General features: G+C 40.3%; 1 protein-coding gene and 2 long non-coding RNA genes across 3 annotated transcripts; 1 reads left to right on the top strand and 2 right to left on the bottom strand.

The window, feature by feature from the left end:
• Positions 1 to 7487: 7487 nt before the first annotated feature.
• LOC121807255 lies at positions 7488 to 9825 on the bottom strand. The gene is made up of 3 exons (XR_006051778.1): positions 9155 to 9825; positions 8019 to 8083; positions 7488 to 7541 (listed from the first exon to the last, which is right to left on the bottom strand). It is a non-coding gene; the product is annotated as an uncharacterized LOC121807255 (long non-coding RNA).
• On the top strand, positions 8722 to 9926 carry LOC121807254. The gene is made up of 2 exons (XR_006051777.1): positions 8722 to 9008; positions 9115 to 9926. It is a non-coding gene; the product is annotated as an uncharacterized LOC121807254 (long non-coding RNA).
• A 3779-nt stretch (positions 9927 to 13705) lies between these two features.
• On the bottom strand, positions 13706 to 14744 carry LOC121808995. Its single transcript, XM_042209547.1, has 3 exons — positions 14551 to 14744; positions 14197 to 14493; positions 13706 to 13922 (listed from the first exon to the last, which is right to left on the bottom strand). The coding sequence occupies exons 1-3, from the start codon at positions 14742 to 14744 to the stop codon at positions 13706 to 13708; spliced, it is 708 nt and encodes a 235-aa protein (XP_042065481.1).
• Positions 14745 to 15186: the final 442 nt, after the last annotated feature.

Raw genomic sequence — 15186 nt, 5'->3', positions numbered from 1 at the left:
GTTGGCGATTTCAATTCAAAAAGTTTGTTTGTTGGCCAAGTAAATCCAAATATAATGATTTATGCTTAAAATTTACTACCACGGCACAACAATGATTATTATGCTCTATTGACCAAAATGATCTTGTTTTTATGACAATACATTACAGACATCACAAAATGTATCTGTGTTGGCGATTTTGATTCAAAAGGTTTGTTAGTTGGCCAAGTAAACCCAAATATAATGAGTTATGCTATAACTTAACTCTCACGGGACAACAATTATTATTATGCTTTATTGACCAAAATTATCGTGTATTTTATGACAATACATTACAGACATCACAAAATGTATGTGTTGGCGATTTTGATTCAAAAGGTTTGCTTGCTGGCCAAGTAAACCTAAATATAATGAGTTATGTTTAATATTTACTCCCACGGGGAAACAATGATTATCATGCTCTATTGACTAATATGATCTTACTTTTATGACAATACATTACAGACATCACAAAATGTATATGTGTTGGCGATTTCGATTCAAAAAGTTTGTTTGTTGGCCAAGTAAATCCAAATATAATGAGTTATGCTTAAAATTTACTCCCACGGCACAACAATGATTATTACGCTTTATTGACCAAAATAATCTTGTTTTTATGACATTACATTACAGACATCACAAAATGTATGTGTGTTGGCAATTTTGATTCAAAAGGTTTGCTTGGTGGCCAAGTAAACCCAAATATAATGAGTTATGCTATAAATTAACTCTCACGGGACAACAATGATTATTGTGCTTTATTGACCAAAATGATCTTGTATTTTATGAAAATACATTACAGACATCACAAAATGTATATGTGTTGGCGATTTTGATTCAAAAGGTTTGCTTGCTGGCCAAGTAAACCCAAATATAATGAGTTATGCTTAATATTTACTCTCACTGGGAAACAATGATTATCATGCTCTATTGACCAAAATGATCTTGTTTTTTATGACAATACATTACAAACATCACCAAATGTATGTGTGTTGGAAATTTCGATTCAAAAGGTTTGCTTGTTGGCCAAGTAAACCCAAATATAATGAGTTGTGCTTAAAATTTACTCCCACGGCACAACAATGATTATTATGCTCTCTTGACCAAAATGATCTTGTATTTTATGACAATACACTACAGACATCACAAAATGTATGTGTGTTGGTAATTTCGATTCAAAAGGTTTGCTTGTTGGCCAAATAGAACCAAATATAATGAGTTATGCAATAAATTAACTCCCACGGAACAACAATACTTATTATGCTCTATTTACCATAAATGATCTTGTTTTTTATGACAATACATTACAGACATCACAAAATGTATGTGTGGTGACGATTTTGATTCAAAAGGTTTGATTGTTGGCCTAGTAACCCAAATATAATGAGTTGTGCTTTAAATTAAATCCCACGGGACAACAATGATTATTATGCTCTATTGACCAAAATGATCTTCTTTTTTATGACAATACATGATAGACATCACAAAATGTTTGTGTGTTGTCGATATCGGTTCAAAAAGTATGCTTGTTGGCCAAGTAACCCATATATAATGAGTTATGCTATAAATTAACTCCCACAGAACAACAATGATTATTATGCTCTATTGACCAAAATGATCTTGTTTTTTATGACAATACATTACAGACATCACAAAATGTATATGTGTTGGCGATTTTGATTCAAAAGGTTTTCTTTTCTTTTCTTTTTTTATCGAACACCTTCACAGTGGAGGGTTGAGTAGGTCCCTCATCCCCTATGTATCATCAAACCGAAAGTTTACATAAAGAAAATTCAAAAAGTGAATCGTCTTGAAAATAGAACAAGCTAAACTCAAAACTATTACAAAATAAGAGAGCATCTATCAACCAAGCCATACATCAATACCAGTCATGCAACCTCTATACACCTGCCTCAAAATCCTCGCGCTCCAGACCAGAACCAGCCCCTGCAAAATCTGGTCCAAAATCTACTAACAGTCCAACTGCATAAATCAAGCCAGCATTGCATTTCTGTCCATCCTCCTCCAGGTCAGCGTTGCGCCTCCCTTTCCAACAAACCCGGGTCTGCCCCTGCATAAACCTCAGCCCCCTGCAACAACTTCCATAATCCTCAGAAGCGAAAGTTCTGCCAACCTCGCTGATCAAGCCTGTAAAGGACTTTAACCCGAGGAGGTACCGAATCCTTCGTGAAAGCCCTTCCTGATCCTGCCTGCAAATCGAAGCCCGCAAGAAAGTCCGCAGCTTTATTGCCTTCTCTGAAGATGTCACGCCCACCCTTACTAAGGATAGTGAAGACGGGGAAAACGTGACGAGGGGAGGGACTAAAGAGCGGGGAAGAAAAGGGGGACGCAATGAAGCGAACTCACAAACTAGGCATCAAGCACAATCTCAACATAGCCCTATAGCCTAACGGAGCAAGCTCAAACGAACTAGGCATCAGGCAACAATCTCAACATCAAAACAATCACGGCATGACATAACACTTTAAACCACCCTTATAGCTCCACAATCATACTTTGGAAAAATAAAAGAGTTTAGTTAAAGAAAGCCCACCTCGATTGCTTACAAAACATTGTTCACAACTTTATTGAAACACTTGCTCTTCGTACCCGCGTATGCACACAATCTTGTCAACACCATAAATATATAGCACAATCAGCCATCCATCACAACAATTATCATGCATGCCCTAACGTTCCTTTCATCGTCTCTTTAATTTACCCATCCCAAACGTTCACAACAATAACGAAACAACACCCTAGCATACATCAACGTATAATACATAACCACGTCATAAGAAACATTCCTAAATCATACATGCATCATATAATTCCCTCAAACTTGGCAACAAGTGATATTTCCGCATAACAACAAATCTGTCAGAACTGCGCGGTTGGTTTGAAAAATTCACCAAAATTCCATCCGATGTACAATGAGGCTGAAATTTTCACACAACTCAGAAGACACTTCAAATTTCATCTAGTTTAAAATTTCACATCGAAAGGAGGCCATTTGGTCGGTCAAACAGGAAACGAAACCTTCTCGGCGAGAATACAAGTTTCTGGCAGAATTGCGCAGTCAAATTCAAACATTTATTAAAATTTCATCTTTCGTCAAAAGGGGATAAAATTCACACAAAACGCAAAAAACACCTTGAAGTTTACTCAGTTCAAATATCGTGTTAAAATTCGATCATTTGGTCAGTCAAACACACGTCGGCATCCACTGTCCGAACACCACAGTTTTCAAGCTTCACAATTTTGAAATTAGGGTTTCTTCCTCATTCATCCAAACACAAATTTTTCATGCTTCCAACACACAATCATGCTTCAAAACGTTCTCAAAATCAAGTTCTCATATAATCACACATCATTCACAAATGATTCATTCAAACTGCACCCATATTCATTCAAAATCGCATATTCACAATTGTTCTCATACAAACACAAATTTCCACCGATTAATTATGCGATCTAAGATTCCTACACTCACTATATGCATGAAGGAATCAAGAACAAGGTTTAAATGGAGAAGATGAGGAAAAATTTCAATTATACCTTCTTGGATCGAAAATCAAACGGTATAAGCAAAGATTGATGCGATTCGTCGGGAACTCTTGAAAATTAAACTCCAATGGATGCAAGAACAGGGATTGGAAGGAATTTTGGAGAGGATGAAGAGAGGGAGGGAGAAAACGTGTGGGAGGGAGGGAGGCGTGAGAATGAGGAAAATAGGGTTAGGGTTTTTTTTTGTTCTATTTATTCAAGAATTACTCCCCCACTTAAATAAAACAAATTAAAATTGGTGGAAGAAAAAGAATAGGGAATAGGCGTGTACTTTTGATGGAAATTGAGGTTGTGGGGATTTTTTGACTAATTAAATAGAGATATGGCTCAAATCAAATTTATTTGGAGAGAAAGAATCCCACAAAATAGGAACAAAATAATTCAAGAATCTCCAAGTAGAAAAGAAGGGAGGGGGCGAAAATTATAAGTATTTCCACAAGGAAATAATTTAAATCCCAATTTAAATAGGCTAAGGAAAGATTTGGCAAGGTATGGTAGGATTTAATTTGGATAAATATCCCAAAACAATTAATTAAATCCAAGAAAGAAAGTATTATTTCCAATAAATAGGAGGGCCGAAAATTTCAAATAAAATGGCTAGAATGATTATGCATGATCCCACTTAATTTAATTCACACATTGGAAGCTTAATCACATTAACTCACATAACCCACAACAACTAATTACACCAAATTAACTCAAACACATAAAGACTCAATTTGCACAAAAGAAATTCTTATTCAACATCCACATTAATAATAAAAAAATAAGCCATCAAATAAGAATAATAATTTTAAAAAGTCTCAAATTTTATGGGGTGCTACATCCTTCCCCTTTTAACAGAAATTTCGTCCCGAAATTTGGTCGTCTCACAAAAACAAATCAGGGTACTTCTCTTTCATCTTATCTTCTAACTCCCACGTCATAGTACTTTCACACATAACACACCTTTATGACATCACACAATTCATGCTCACGTTCCAACATAATCATACCGTCACATTATAATATTCACACATAAGTTCCATACACACGCATACTCTTGTCAATACATCCTTATCATATCATCATCAATTTCATATTCTTTCAATAACTTAAAACATACCTCACTTTCTTTTGGTTGAGCATGATGCTTCAGATGTTGAGCATTCGTTACACTTTTAGTCTAAAGTTCACTAATCTAGACTTAAGGTAAAAGAAGACTCTCGGACCAGAGCGAAAGAACGAAGCTCTGATACCACTCTGTCACGCCCACCCTTACTAAGGATAGTGAAGACGGGGAAAACGTGACGAGGGGAGGGACTAAGGAGTGGGGAAGAAAAGGGGGACGCAATGAAAGACAACAATAAAGGACGAGATTGAATATGAAAACTCAATTAACTTCAAAAAGAAATATTTTGGTCTATCGAATAGTTAAACAACGGATTAATGTCTCGAGGTAAATAATGTCATAAAGTAGTGTAGATCAAAACGAAAGACTTTATCAAAAAAAATGATTCGAAACAAGGCAGCGGAATAAAGGTATCTAGAGAGTCAAAGGGAGACGCCTATGTATGAAGACACGACGCATCCGGAATTTCTACAGGCTCGACTCAACATCCGCCGCAACATCACCGCTCAACCTGCACATAAAGAAAACATATGCAGGGTTGAGTACGTGATATACTCAGTGGACACACGCCAAAATATTTGATAAAAGTTATGTCATCCATACCATAGTGAACTCGAATTTTAATATTTTAGAAAAGGAATATCATCGAGTATCACAAAAACAGTTTCATAGCCTGGCCAGGCAAAACAATCTCCCCACTTTCTCAACAATCAATCATTCACATCCTCTTACCATAGTGCGACGAAAGTGTGGCCACACTATTCGCAAACGAGACCGGCCGACTAGCAAGGACGGCTCACGATCCCCTCTGTGTACACAGCCTGATAGGGTTTACGGCCCTACTCAGACCCGAATTCGTTTATCATAGCCATATAGCCTAATGGAGCGAACTCACAAACTAGGAATCAAGCACAATCTCAACATAGCCCTATAGCCTAACGGAGCAAGCTCAAACGAACTAGGCATCAGACAACAATCTCAACATCAAAACAATCACGGCATGACATAACACTTTAAACCACCCTTTATAGCTCCACAATCATACTTTGGAATAATAAAAGAGTTTAGTTAAAGAAAGCCCACCTCGATTGCTTACAAAACATTGTTCACAACTTTATTGAAACACTTGCTCTTCGTACCCGCGTATGCACAACAATCTTTGTCAACACCATAAATATATAGCACAATCAGCCTTCCATCACAACAATTATCATGCATGCCCTAACGTTCCTTTCATCGTCTCTTTAATTTACCCATCCCAAACGTTCACAACAATAACGAAACAACACCCTAGCATACATCAACGTATAACACATAACCACGTCATAAGAAACATTCCTAAATCATACATACATCATATAATTCCCTCAAACTTGGCAACAAGTGATATTTCCACATAACAACAAATCCGGCAGAACTGCGCGGTTGGTTTGAAAAATTCACCAAAATTCCATCCGATGTACAATGAGGCTGAAATTTTCACACAACTCAGAAGACACTTCAAATTTCATCTAGTTTAAAATTTCACATCGAAAGGAGGCCATTTGGTCAGTCAAACAGAAAACGAAACCTTCTGGGCGAGAATACAAGTTTCTGGCAGAATTGCGCAGTCAACTTCAAACATTTATTAAATTTTCATCTTTCGTCAAAAGGGGCTAAAATTCACACAAACGCAGAAAACACCTTGAAGTTTACTCAGTTCAAATATCGTGTCAAAATTCGATCGTTTGGTCAGTCAAACACACGTCGGCATCCACTGTCCGAACACCACAGTTTTCAGGCTTCACAATTTTGAAATTAGGGTTTCTTCCTCATTCATCCAAACACAAATTTTTCATGCTTCCAATGCACAATCATGCTTCAAAAGGTTCTCAAAATCAAGTTCTCATATAATCACACATCATTCACAAATGATTCATTCAAACTGCACCCATATTCATTCAAAATCGCATATTCACAATTGTTCTCATACAAACACAAATTTCCACCGATTAATTATGCGATCTAAGAATCCTACACTCACTATATGCATAAAGGAATCAAGAACATAGTTTCAATGGAGAAGATGAGGAAAAATTTCAATTATACCTTCTTGGATCGAAAACCAAACGGTAGAAGCAAAGATTGATGCATTCGTCGGGAACTCTTGAAAATTAAACTCCAATGGATGCAAGAACAAGGATTGGAAGGAATTTTGGAGAGGATGAAGAGAGGGAGAGAGAAAACGTGTGGGAGGGAGGGAGGCGTGAGAATGAGGAAAATAGGGTTAGGGTTTTTTTTGTTCTATTTATTCAAGAATTACTCCCCCACTTAAATAAAACAAATTAAAATTGGTGGAAGAAAAAGAATAGGGAATAGGCGTGTACTTTTGAAGGAAATTGAGGTTGTGGGGATTTTTTGACTAATTAAATAGAGATATGGTTCAAATCAAATTTATTTGGAGAGAAAGTGTCACGTCCGCCCCTTAGGGTTAATAAAAGCGGACGATCGTGATAAAAAGGGTTTTAAAGGACATTCAAGAAGGCTAGGGTTTTCAATAAAAGTGTGGCCAAAATTTAAGTTAAATAAATAAAGCGACCGAGAGTAATTACGTTTAATAAGTAAAGGACCAAGGGTTTAGCATTTATTCAAAAAGGGTAACGAGTTCGCAAATATTCCAAATAAAACATGTTTTAGAATTTAATAAAAGTATATAAAGCAAACATCACAGCGGAAGCATCCAAGAGAAAAGTGACGTCATGTATGAAGACACAACGACACTCATAGTCAAAAAAAAATATATATATAAATGTTTAATTCTTCATTTAATTTGCTCAACACCGCCAACCGCTCGTCGCCGCTCAACCTGCACATAAGGAAAACACATGCAGGGCTGAGTACTAAAAATAATACTCAATGGGCTCATGCCGAAAATATTTTCAATAAAGAGTTTTATTCATCATGCCATCGAGAGTAACCATCGGGTTTTGGCTTTTAAAAAGGCCCGAGGCACTAAAATCATTTCTCATTGTAAAAGTCGACTGCAGTCATTTTCCCATAGACGTTAGCCATATCTGCCAATACATGACAAGGAATGCGGCCGCAAACCAGGTCACTAGACCGGCCAGCCCGTACGCTAGCACACGATCTACCATAGGTGTACACTAATCCAAGTAGGGTTTGCGGCCCTACGAGGACCCGAATTCGATTTATATAATAATGGCTTCAAGCCATATCAGATAGGCACGTTAAAAATCAAACAAGGCATGATAAACACGATTTCATTTTCATTTTCATCGATAAAAACATTTAGGACATCGTCCTTATTTAAAAGAAAGCCCACCTCGACTGCTTAGATCACAAGTATTTTCTTCCCCTTGGTATCACGTTTCGCTTGCGAGGATTCACCTTTAGCATTTAGATAATACATAATTCAACGCACTTTTCAGTAAATAAATAAGATGCATGCCTCCTATGTCTTCAATTAATTTCCTCGTCCAAGACTACCAATTTTCCACAATTAAAGGCTAAAGTATTTTTTATAAATTTCGGCTTCCCAACGAAATATTAAAAATAGGCCCAACCAAGTAAAACAGCCCAAAATTTAAATAATTGCCTACTGAAAGACCCAATATTTAATTAAAAATTTTATTTGCAAACAAAAGAGAGGAAAGATTTTAGTAGGAAAGCATATACTCTTAGTTCAAGATACATACACACTACTGCCGTTCCACTTTAAAATCAAATGCTCCAGCCTTAAAAGAATATAGCAAATAGAGATTTTTTTTTTTTAATAAAATTATGTACCCCTTCTTCAAAAGGAGTACACGTACTCCCCCACCAAACATTAAAGTAGTACTCCCTACCCCACCCAAAATACATAGTAAAGTGTCTACATAAGAAATTTTAAAAATAAAAACAGAAAGCTCCCATTCCAGGAATTAAACACGTACTCCCCTCTACTTCCATTTTAATTTACACCCTTTCTACTAAAATAAGAATTTAAAGCATAAAACAAAAGTATGAAAAAAAAACCTCCACCCAAAACCATCGACTTCTCTCTCCCTCTACTTAGAACACCAAAAGTTTCAGCACTCAAAAGGAGGATTTCGGAGACGCACCAAAACTCACTCCCTAGTTCTCTCGCCGAAAGGATCAGAATAAGACCCAAAACAGAACCCGGAGGTCACGGAAATCTGCTTCCGTCGCCGCCTCCGATTCGTCGTTCGCGCCCTCCGCCGTCGCTCGGCGCTGCAACAGACGCTGCGTCGCCGCTCCGGCGGCCTCGACTTCATCCGAGACAGCCCTCGTTTCCACCCGTTTAACCCCGCAGGTAAGTTCTTAATTTGAGTTTCGATTTAGTTAATTAGAAGATTGATTCGGATTGTGGTTATTATTTTGATTATCCGATTTGATAGCGTGAGAAACATGCTATGCAGTTCATGGATTGATGAATTGAATTGGGGAAGAAGATTATACCTTCAAAAGAACAGATTGGATTGAAACAAAAGATTGCAGTTTCTGGCTTGTCCCCCTCTCGAATCGATCCTAGTTTCTGTCAGAAGGCTTTGGGGTAAACGATATTTCATTTTATGAGGAAGAACATGAAAGGAGGATGAGAGAGTGGTTACCGTGATGGAATTAGGATTCGGTGAGGAAAAATAAAGTTTCTTCCTACTGCTCCCTCCGCCGCTTTGCGATTCAACAGTGAGAAGTGAGTGGCTGCGAATTTGTGTGAGGGAAGGAGATTAGGGTAGGAAGATTTATATATCTGTGTACTGAGAGCAATTTTTGGTGCTTGATTTCACTTTGATTGCGTCCAAAATTAGGAAAGATTTGCAGGAATGGGTGAAGAGGGAGTAATTGCTGAGACGTAATTGCTGGGACGTGGGAGGGGAGAATTTTTTGTATTTGATTGCTTAATCAATTTGGGATTAATTGCTTTGACTGAATTTTGAAATTTGAAAGATGTTTCTCTGTAGAAATGAGGATTCACGTGAAGGGTGAGGAGAAGGGCTCCTGATGGTGGAAGGAAGAATTTAGAGTATTGGGCTCAAAAGGAAATAGGATTGGGCCAGGGATATTATTTGAATAAGTATACGTTTGGGCTCAAGACCCTGTTAGAATTTTATTTAAATTGTGTACTCCACAATTTATTCTTTGTTGGATTGGACTTGTATCAATTATTTAATTCATCAAATGCGTTGGAAATTAGTCTAATAAATAATCCACAAGGAAAGGATTTAATTAATTTCACATTGTGATTTCACCATCACTGAATTCGAGCTTTGTAAAAACAACTCATCGATTATTTGGAAACAAATAATTTCATCCCAGATCAATTATTCAAAAATAACCACGTCACATATTCAACGAAGTTGACTAAGTCAACCCGCAATCATAACCTCGAACCAAAAAAAATTAGGTCACCAAGGAACTCGCATAACAAATTTTCACTCGCCATTTAATTCATGACATTAAAAGAAACAAATGAAATCGTCTTAGGGTTCGAAAATTAGGGTTTAAAAAAGTGGGACGTTACATCCTACCAACCTTAATAAAAATTTCGTCCCGAAATTTGGTATCCTCAAGGAAAGAGTTCAGGGTACAATTCAATCATCTTGTCCTCATTCTCCCACGTGGCTTCTTCGTGCCCATGATTTTTCCAAAGTACTTTCACGTAAGCAACCGGTTTATTTCTCACGTTCTGAATTTTTCGGTCCAAAATCATTTGGGGTCTCTCTTCGTAGCTCAAGTCCGGGTTCAAAGCGACTTCCTTGTAGTGAATCACGTGCTTTGGGTCGAACACATATTTCCGCAACTGCGACACGTGAAAGACGTTGTGCACATTTCCGAGACTTGGGGGTAGCGCCAAACGGTATGCAACAGGACCCACTCCTTCAAGGATTTCATAAGGCCCGATAAATCGCGGTTTTAATTTTCCCTTGACACCAAAACGCGTTATTCCTTTCGACGGGGATACTTTGAGGAAAACTTTGTCGCCAGCTTGAAATTGTAAGTCGGTTCGCCGTGCATCCGCGTATGACTTCTGTCTGTCTTGAGCTTCTTTTATCCTTTCACGAATTTGTCGCACAATTCCAACCATCTCTTCAACTGCATCGGGTCCAAGTATTCTTCTCTCGCCAACTTCGTCCTAGTAGAGCGGGGATCTACATTTTCTCCCATACAAGGCTTCATACGGCGCCATGTTTATGGTTGCCTGGAAACTGTTGTTGTAGGCGAACTCAATCAGTGGTAGTGCAGACTCCCAACTTCCTCCTCGGTCTAGCACCACAGCTCTCAACATATCCTCGAGGGTTTGGATCGTTCTTTCGGACTGCCCGTCCGTCTGCGGGTGAAACGCTGTGCTAAAATTCAAACGAGTCCCTAGCTCCCGTTGTAGGCTGATCCAAAATATTGAAGTGAACTTCGGGTCACGATCAGACGTGATCGTCACTGGGACTCCATGCAGTCGCACTATTTCCCTTATATAAATTTGAGCTAGCTTATTTGATCCATATGTTATGGGAATCGGTATGAAGTGTGCACTCTTGGTGAGTCGGTCTATAATTACCCAAATAGCAGTATTCCCCTTTTGCGTCTTTGGCAGTGCTGTCACAAAATCCATGGCGATGTGCTCCCATTTCCACTCGGGAATTTCTAGTGGTTGCAACTTTCCGTAAGGTCGTTGATGTAGAGCCTTCACCTGTTGGCAGGCTAAGCAGCGCTCCACAAATGCCGCTATGTCCCTCTTCATACCATTCCACCAAAAGGACTTCTTCAAGTCTTGATACATCTTCGTACTTCCCGGGTGGGCGGTGTAAGGAGTCTCATGTGCTTCACTCATGATTTCGTTTTTGAGTCCTTCGTCACTCGGTATGCAGAGTCTCCCTTCGAAGGTGAGAGCGTTGTCACCTTCTTCACTAAAGTTTCCAGATTCACCGGTTCGCACTTCTACACGAATTTCCTCTAGTTTCGCATCCATCCGTTGTGCTTTGATAATTCTCGTCCTTAGATCAGGTTCAACAACTAAAGTGGCGATCCGTGCTTCCACGGTTTCAGGTGCTCTCACCACATCCAAGCGCATCTTACTAAACTCGCGTATCAAGCTTTCTTCTTTGGTGAGGAAAGTGGCCAGTTGAGAATGGTCCTTCCGGCTCAATGCATCTGCCACTACATTTGCCTTGCCGGGGTGGTAATTGATGCCACAATCGTAGTCTTTCACCAACTCGAGCCATCTTCGTTGTCGCATGTTTAAATCGTTTTGCTCGAAAAAGTATTTCAGGCTTTTGTGGTCCGTGAAGATTTCACATCGTACCCCGTAGAGGTGATGCCTCCAAATCTTTAGGGCGTGTACAACCGCTGCTAGCTCCAAGTCATGGGTTGGATAGTTCAACTCATGTGGCCTCAATTGTCGTGATGCGTAGGCAATCACTTTGTTGTTTTGCATCAAAACACATCCAAGTCCCACTTTCGAAGCGTCAGTGTAGACCACGTAGCTCATTCCAGGCTCTGGCACAGCTAAGATTGGTGCAGTGGTCAGTTTCTCCTTCAAAAGTTGAAAACTTGCCTCACACTCCGGGGTCCAATTGACTTTTACCCCCTTCTTGAGTTGTTGGGTCATTGGTCTCGCTATCTTGGAGAATCCCTCTATGAACCTTCGGTAATATCCTGCCAAACCCAGGAAGCTTCGAATCTCGTTTGGTGTCGAAGGTGCCTTCCATTGTTGTACCGCCTCAACCTTGGCGGGATCCACTCGGATTCCTTCTGCCGACACGATGTGACCAAGAAAGTTGACTTCTTTCAGCCAAAACTCACACTTGCTGAATTTGGCGTATAGCTTCTCGGTCCTCAACGTCTCCAAGGTGATTCGCAGATGCTCCTCGTGCTCTTTCTCGTTCTTCGAGTAGACAAGTACGTCATCTATGAAGACCAAGACGAATTTATCCAAGTATGGGTGAAATACTCGGTTCATCAAATCCATGAATACCGCGGGTGCATTTGTCAATCCGAACGGCATTACAACGAACTCATAGTGACCATATCTTGTGCGAAAAGCGGTCTTCGGTATGTCCTCCCTTCGGACCCTCAATTGGTGGTATCCGGACCTCAAGTCCATTTTTGAGAACACACCGGCTCCTCGGAGTTGATCGAATAGGTCATCTATTCTCGGCAGTGGGTACTTGTTTTTGAGGGTCATTTTGTTCAACTCTCTATAGTCGATACACATCCTCATCGACCCATCCTTCTTCTTGACAAAAAGCACCGGAGCGCCCCACGGTGAGACACTGGGTCTAATGAAACCCAGGTCCATAAGCTCTTGAAGTTGTATCTTGAGTTCCTCTAACTCCTTAGGCGCCATTCGGTATGGTGCCTTGGACACGGGCGCCGACCCTGGCTCTAGGTCGATTGTGAACTCCAATTGTCGATCTGGCGGTGGTCCAGGCAAAGCTTCGGGGAAAATGTCTGGAAATTCTCGTACAACGGCAACATCTTCCACTTTCCTTTCTCCTTTCTCCTCTCCTTGTAGATAGACAAGATAAGCAGGACGCCCTTTTCTCACCATCGTACTAGCTTGAAGAGCGGAGATGATAGACGTTCGCCGGTTCATCGAGATTCCATAGTATATGGTGGGTTCCTCCCCCGGGGCTTGCAGAGATATTTGTCTCTCCTTGCAACGAATAGTAGCAAAATTCGCAGCTAACCAATCCATTCCCAAAATTATGTCAATATCCCCCATTGCCATGACTTGTAGGTTGTGAGCGATTAACTTAAGTTCTCCCATAACAATTTCTACGTTCGAGCATGTTCGAGAAACCTCTATTACCCCTCCCACTGGTGAGGACACCATCATCTTATGTTCAGATTTGTAAGCAGGTAAATTTAAGGTGTCCACACATAATTCAGATATGAATGAATGCGATGCGCCCGTATCAAACAACACAACGATAGGAGTGCCAAGGATTTTGCCCATACCTGCCAGGTTTCCCTTCTCGTGACTCTCATGTTCAGTCTTGGGTTGTTTCTGACTCAAGGCATATGCTCTAGCCTGGGAAGGGAGTCTTGGGCGGTAAGGTTGCTGTTGTCGCGGAGGTTGATCGCGATTTCCCCTTGATTCAATTTGCAGTGCCCTTGGCTGCTGGCGGGATCCTTGAGTGTTCTGTCTCGACCCCATTCCCACATTCTTGCTCGGACACTCTCTAGAGAAGTGGCCGTTTCCCCCACAATTAAAGCACTTGGTGGTGTTCTGAATTCTACACTCTCCAAAATGGTACTTGGAGCACACATTGCATTGGGGTGGCTTGGGTCGGAAGTCCCCTCTCTGGTTGGATAAGTTTTGCCCTCCACTATACTGTGGTCGGTTCTGGGTGGGCTGGTACCTCTTGTTGTCATACGGGGTCCCATTCCCCTCCCACTTCCTCTTCTCTCGAGAGTGGTGTGGTGGAGGTAGTGCCAAAGTAGTGTTTTCCTTCATCCTCTCCTTGGGCATAGCTGCCTCAATATCTAGCGCAAGGGCTAACGCTTCCGCGTAGGGGAGTCTTCCACGACTAGCCAACGACATCCTTATCTCATGCCTTAGTCCCTCACGGAACTTTTCAGCCAGCTTCTCGTCAGTATCGACTTGGTCAGGTGCGTACCGGGTCATGTTGTTGAGCGCACGGTCATATTCGGTCACAGTCATGCGCCCTTGGGTCAAATTGTAGAATTCAGATGCCTTTGCCTTCCGGTAGCTCTTGGGCACGTACTTATTATATATTTCTGTCTTGAAGCCTTCCCAAGTCATCCCCGCTGCTTGATCTCGGGGCATTGTCTTCATCCTGGTATCCCACCAGAAGTCAGCAGACTCGGTTAGTTGGTAGGTCACACAACTCAACCGTTCCCTATCATTGCACCCTAGGATTGCGAAAATGCGCTCCAATGCGCGTATCCATGATTCAGCCTGGGCCGGTTCTCCCATTCCATCAAAGACGGGAGGTTTTTGCTCTAGAAAAAGCTTCACAGTTTCACGGTCAACCGGAGGTGGAGGAGGTGGTGGCGGAGGGATGGGTTGAGTTACACTCTCTTCCATCGTCTGAGGGGTAGGTTCACGGTTGTTACGTCTTATGTTGCGTCTTGGCGGCATTCTGATTCATTATCACACGAGTTATTATCGCATTTATTCAAAATCCAAGAATAGTCATGTGGCATAGTTGAAAAGTGGGGATCAAGGGACAATTGCATCATAAAGAGCTTTTGCAAACGTATCAAATACAATTGCACAGAATGATAACAAGAGAGCAATTGCAAAATAGCATAGCAGAAGGTGATTGTAGCAAAAGGCGATTGCTCAACAGGGTATTAAAAGGTAATTGTTTAATAGTGTAACAAAAGACAATTGTACAATGGAATAGCAAAAGATAATTGCACGATAAGGTAGTAAAGGATATTTGCACAATAGTATAACAAAATACAATTGCATAATGGAATAGCAAGGATAATTTCAAATTATGGCAAAAAGCAATTGTACAATC

The sequence above is a fragment of the Salvia splendens genome, chromosome 6 (assembly GCF_004379255.2).
Source record: "Salvia splendens isolate huo1 chromosome 6, SspV2, whole genome shotgun sequence".
In the NCBI taxonomy this organism is placed as follows: Eukaryota; Viridiplantae; Streptophyta; class Magnoliopsida; order Lamiales; family Lamiaceae; genus Salvia; species Salvia splendens.
This window is presented reverse-complemented; position numbering and strand designations above follow the sequence as displayed.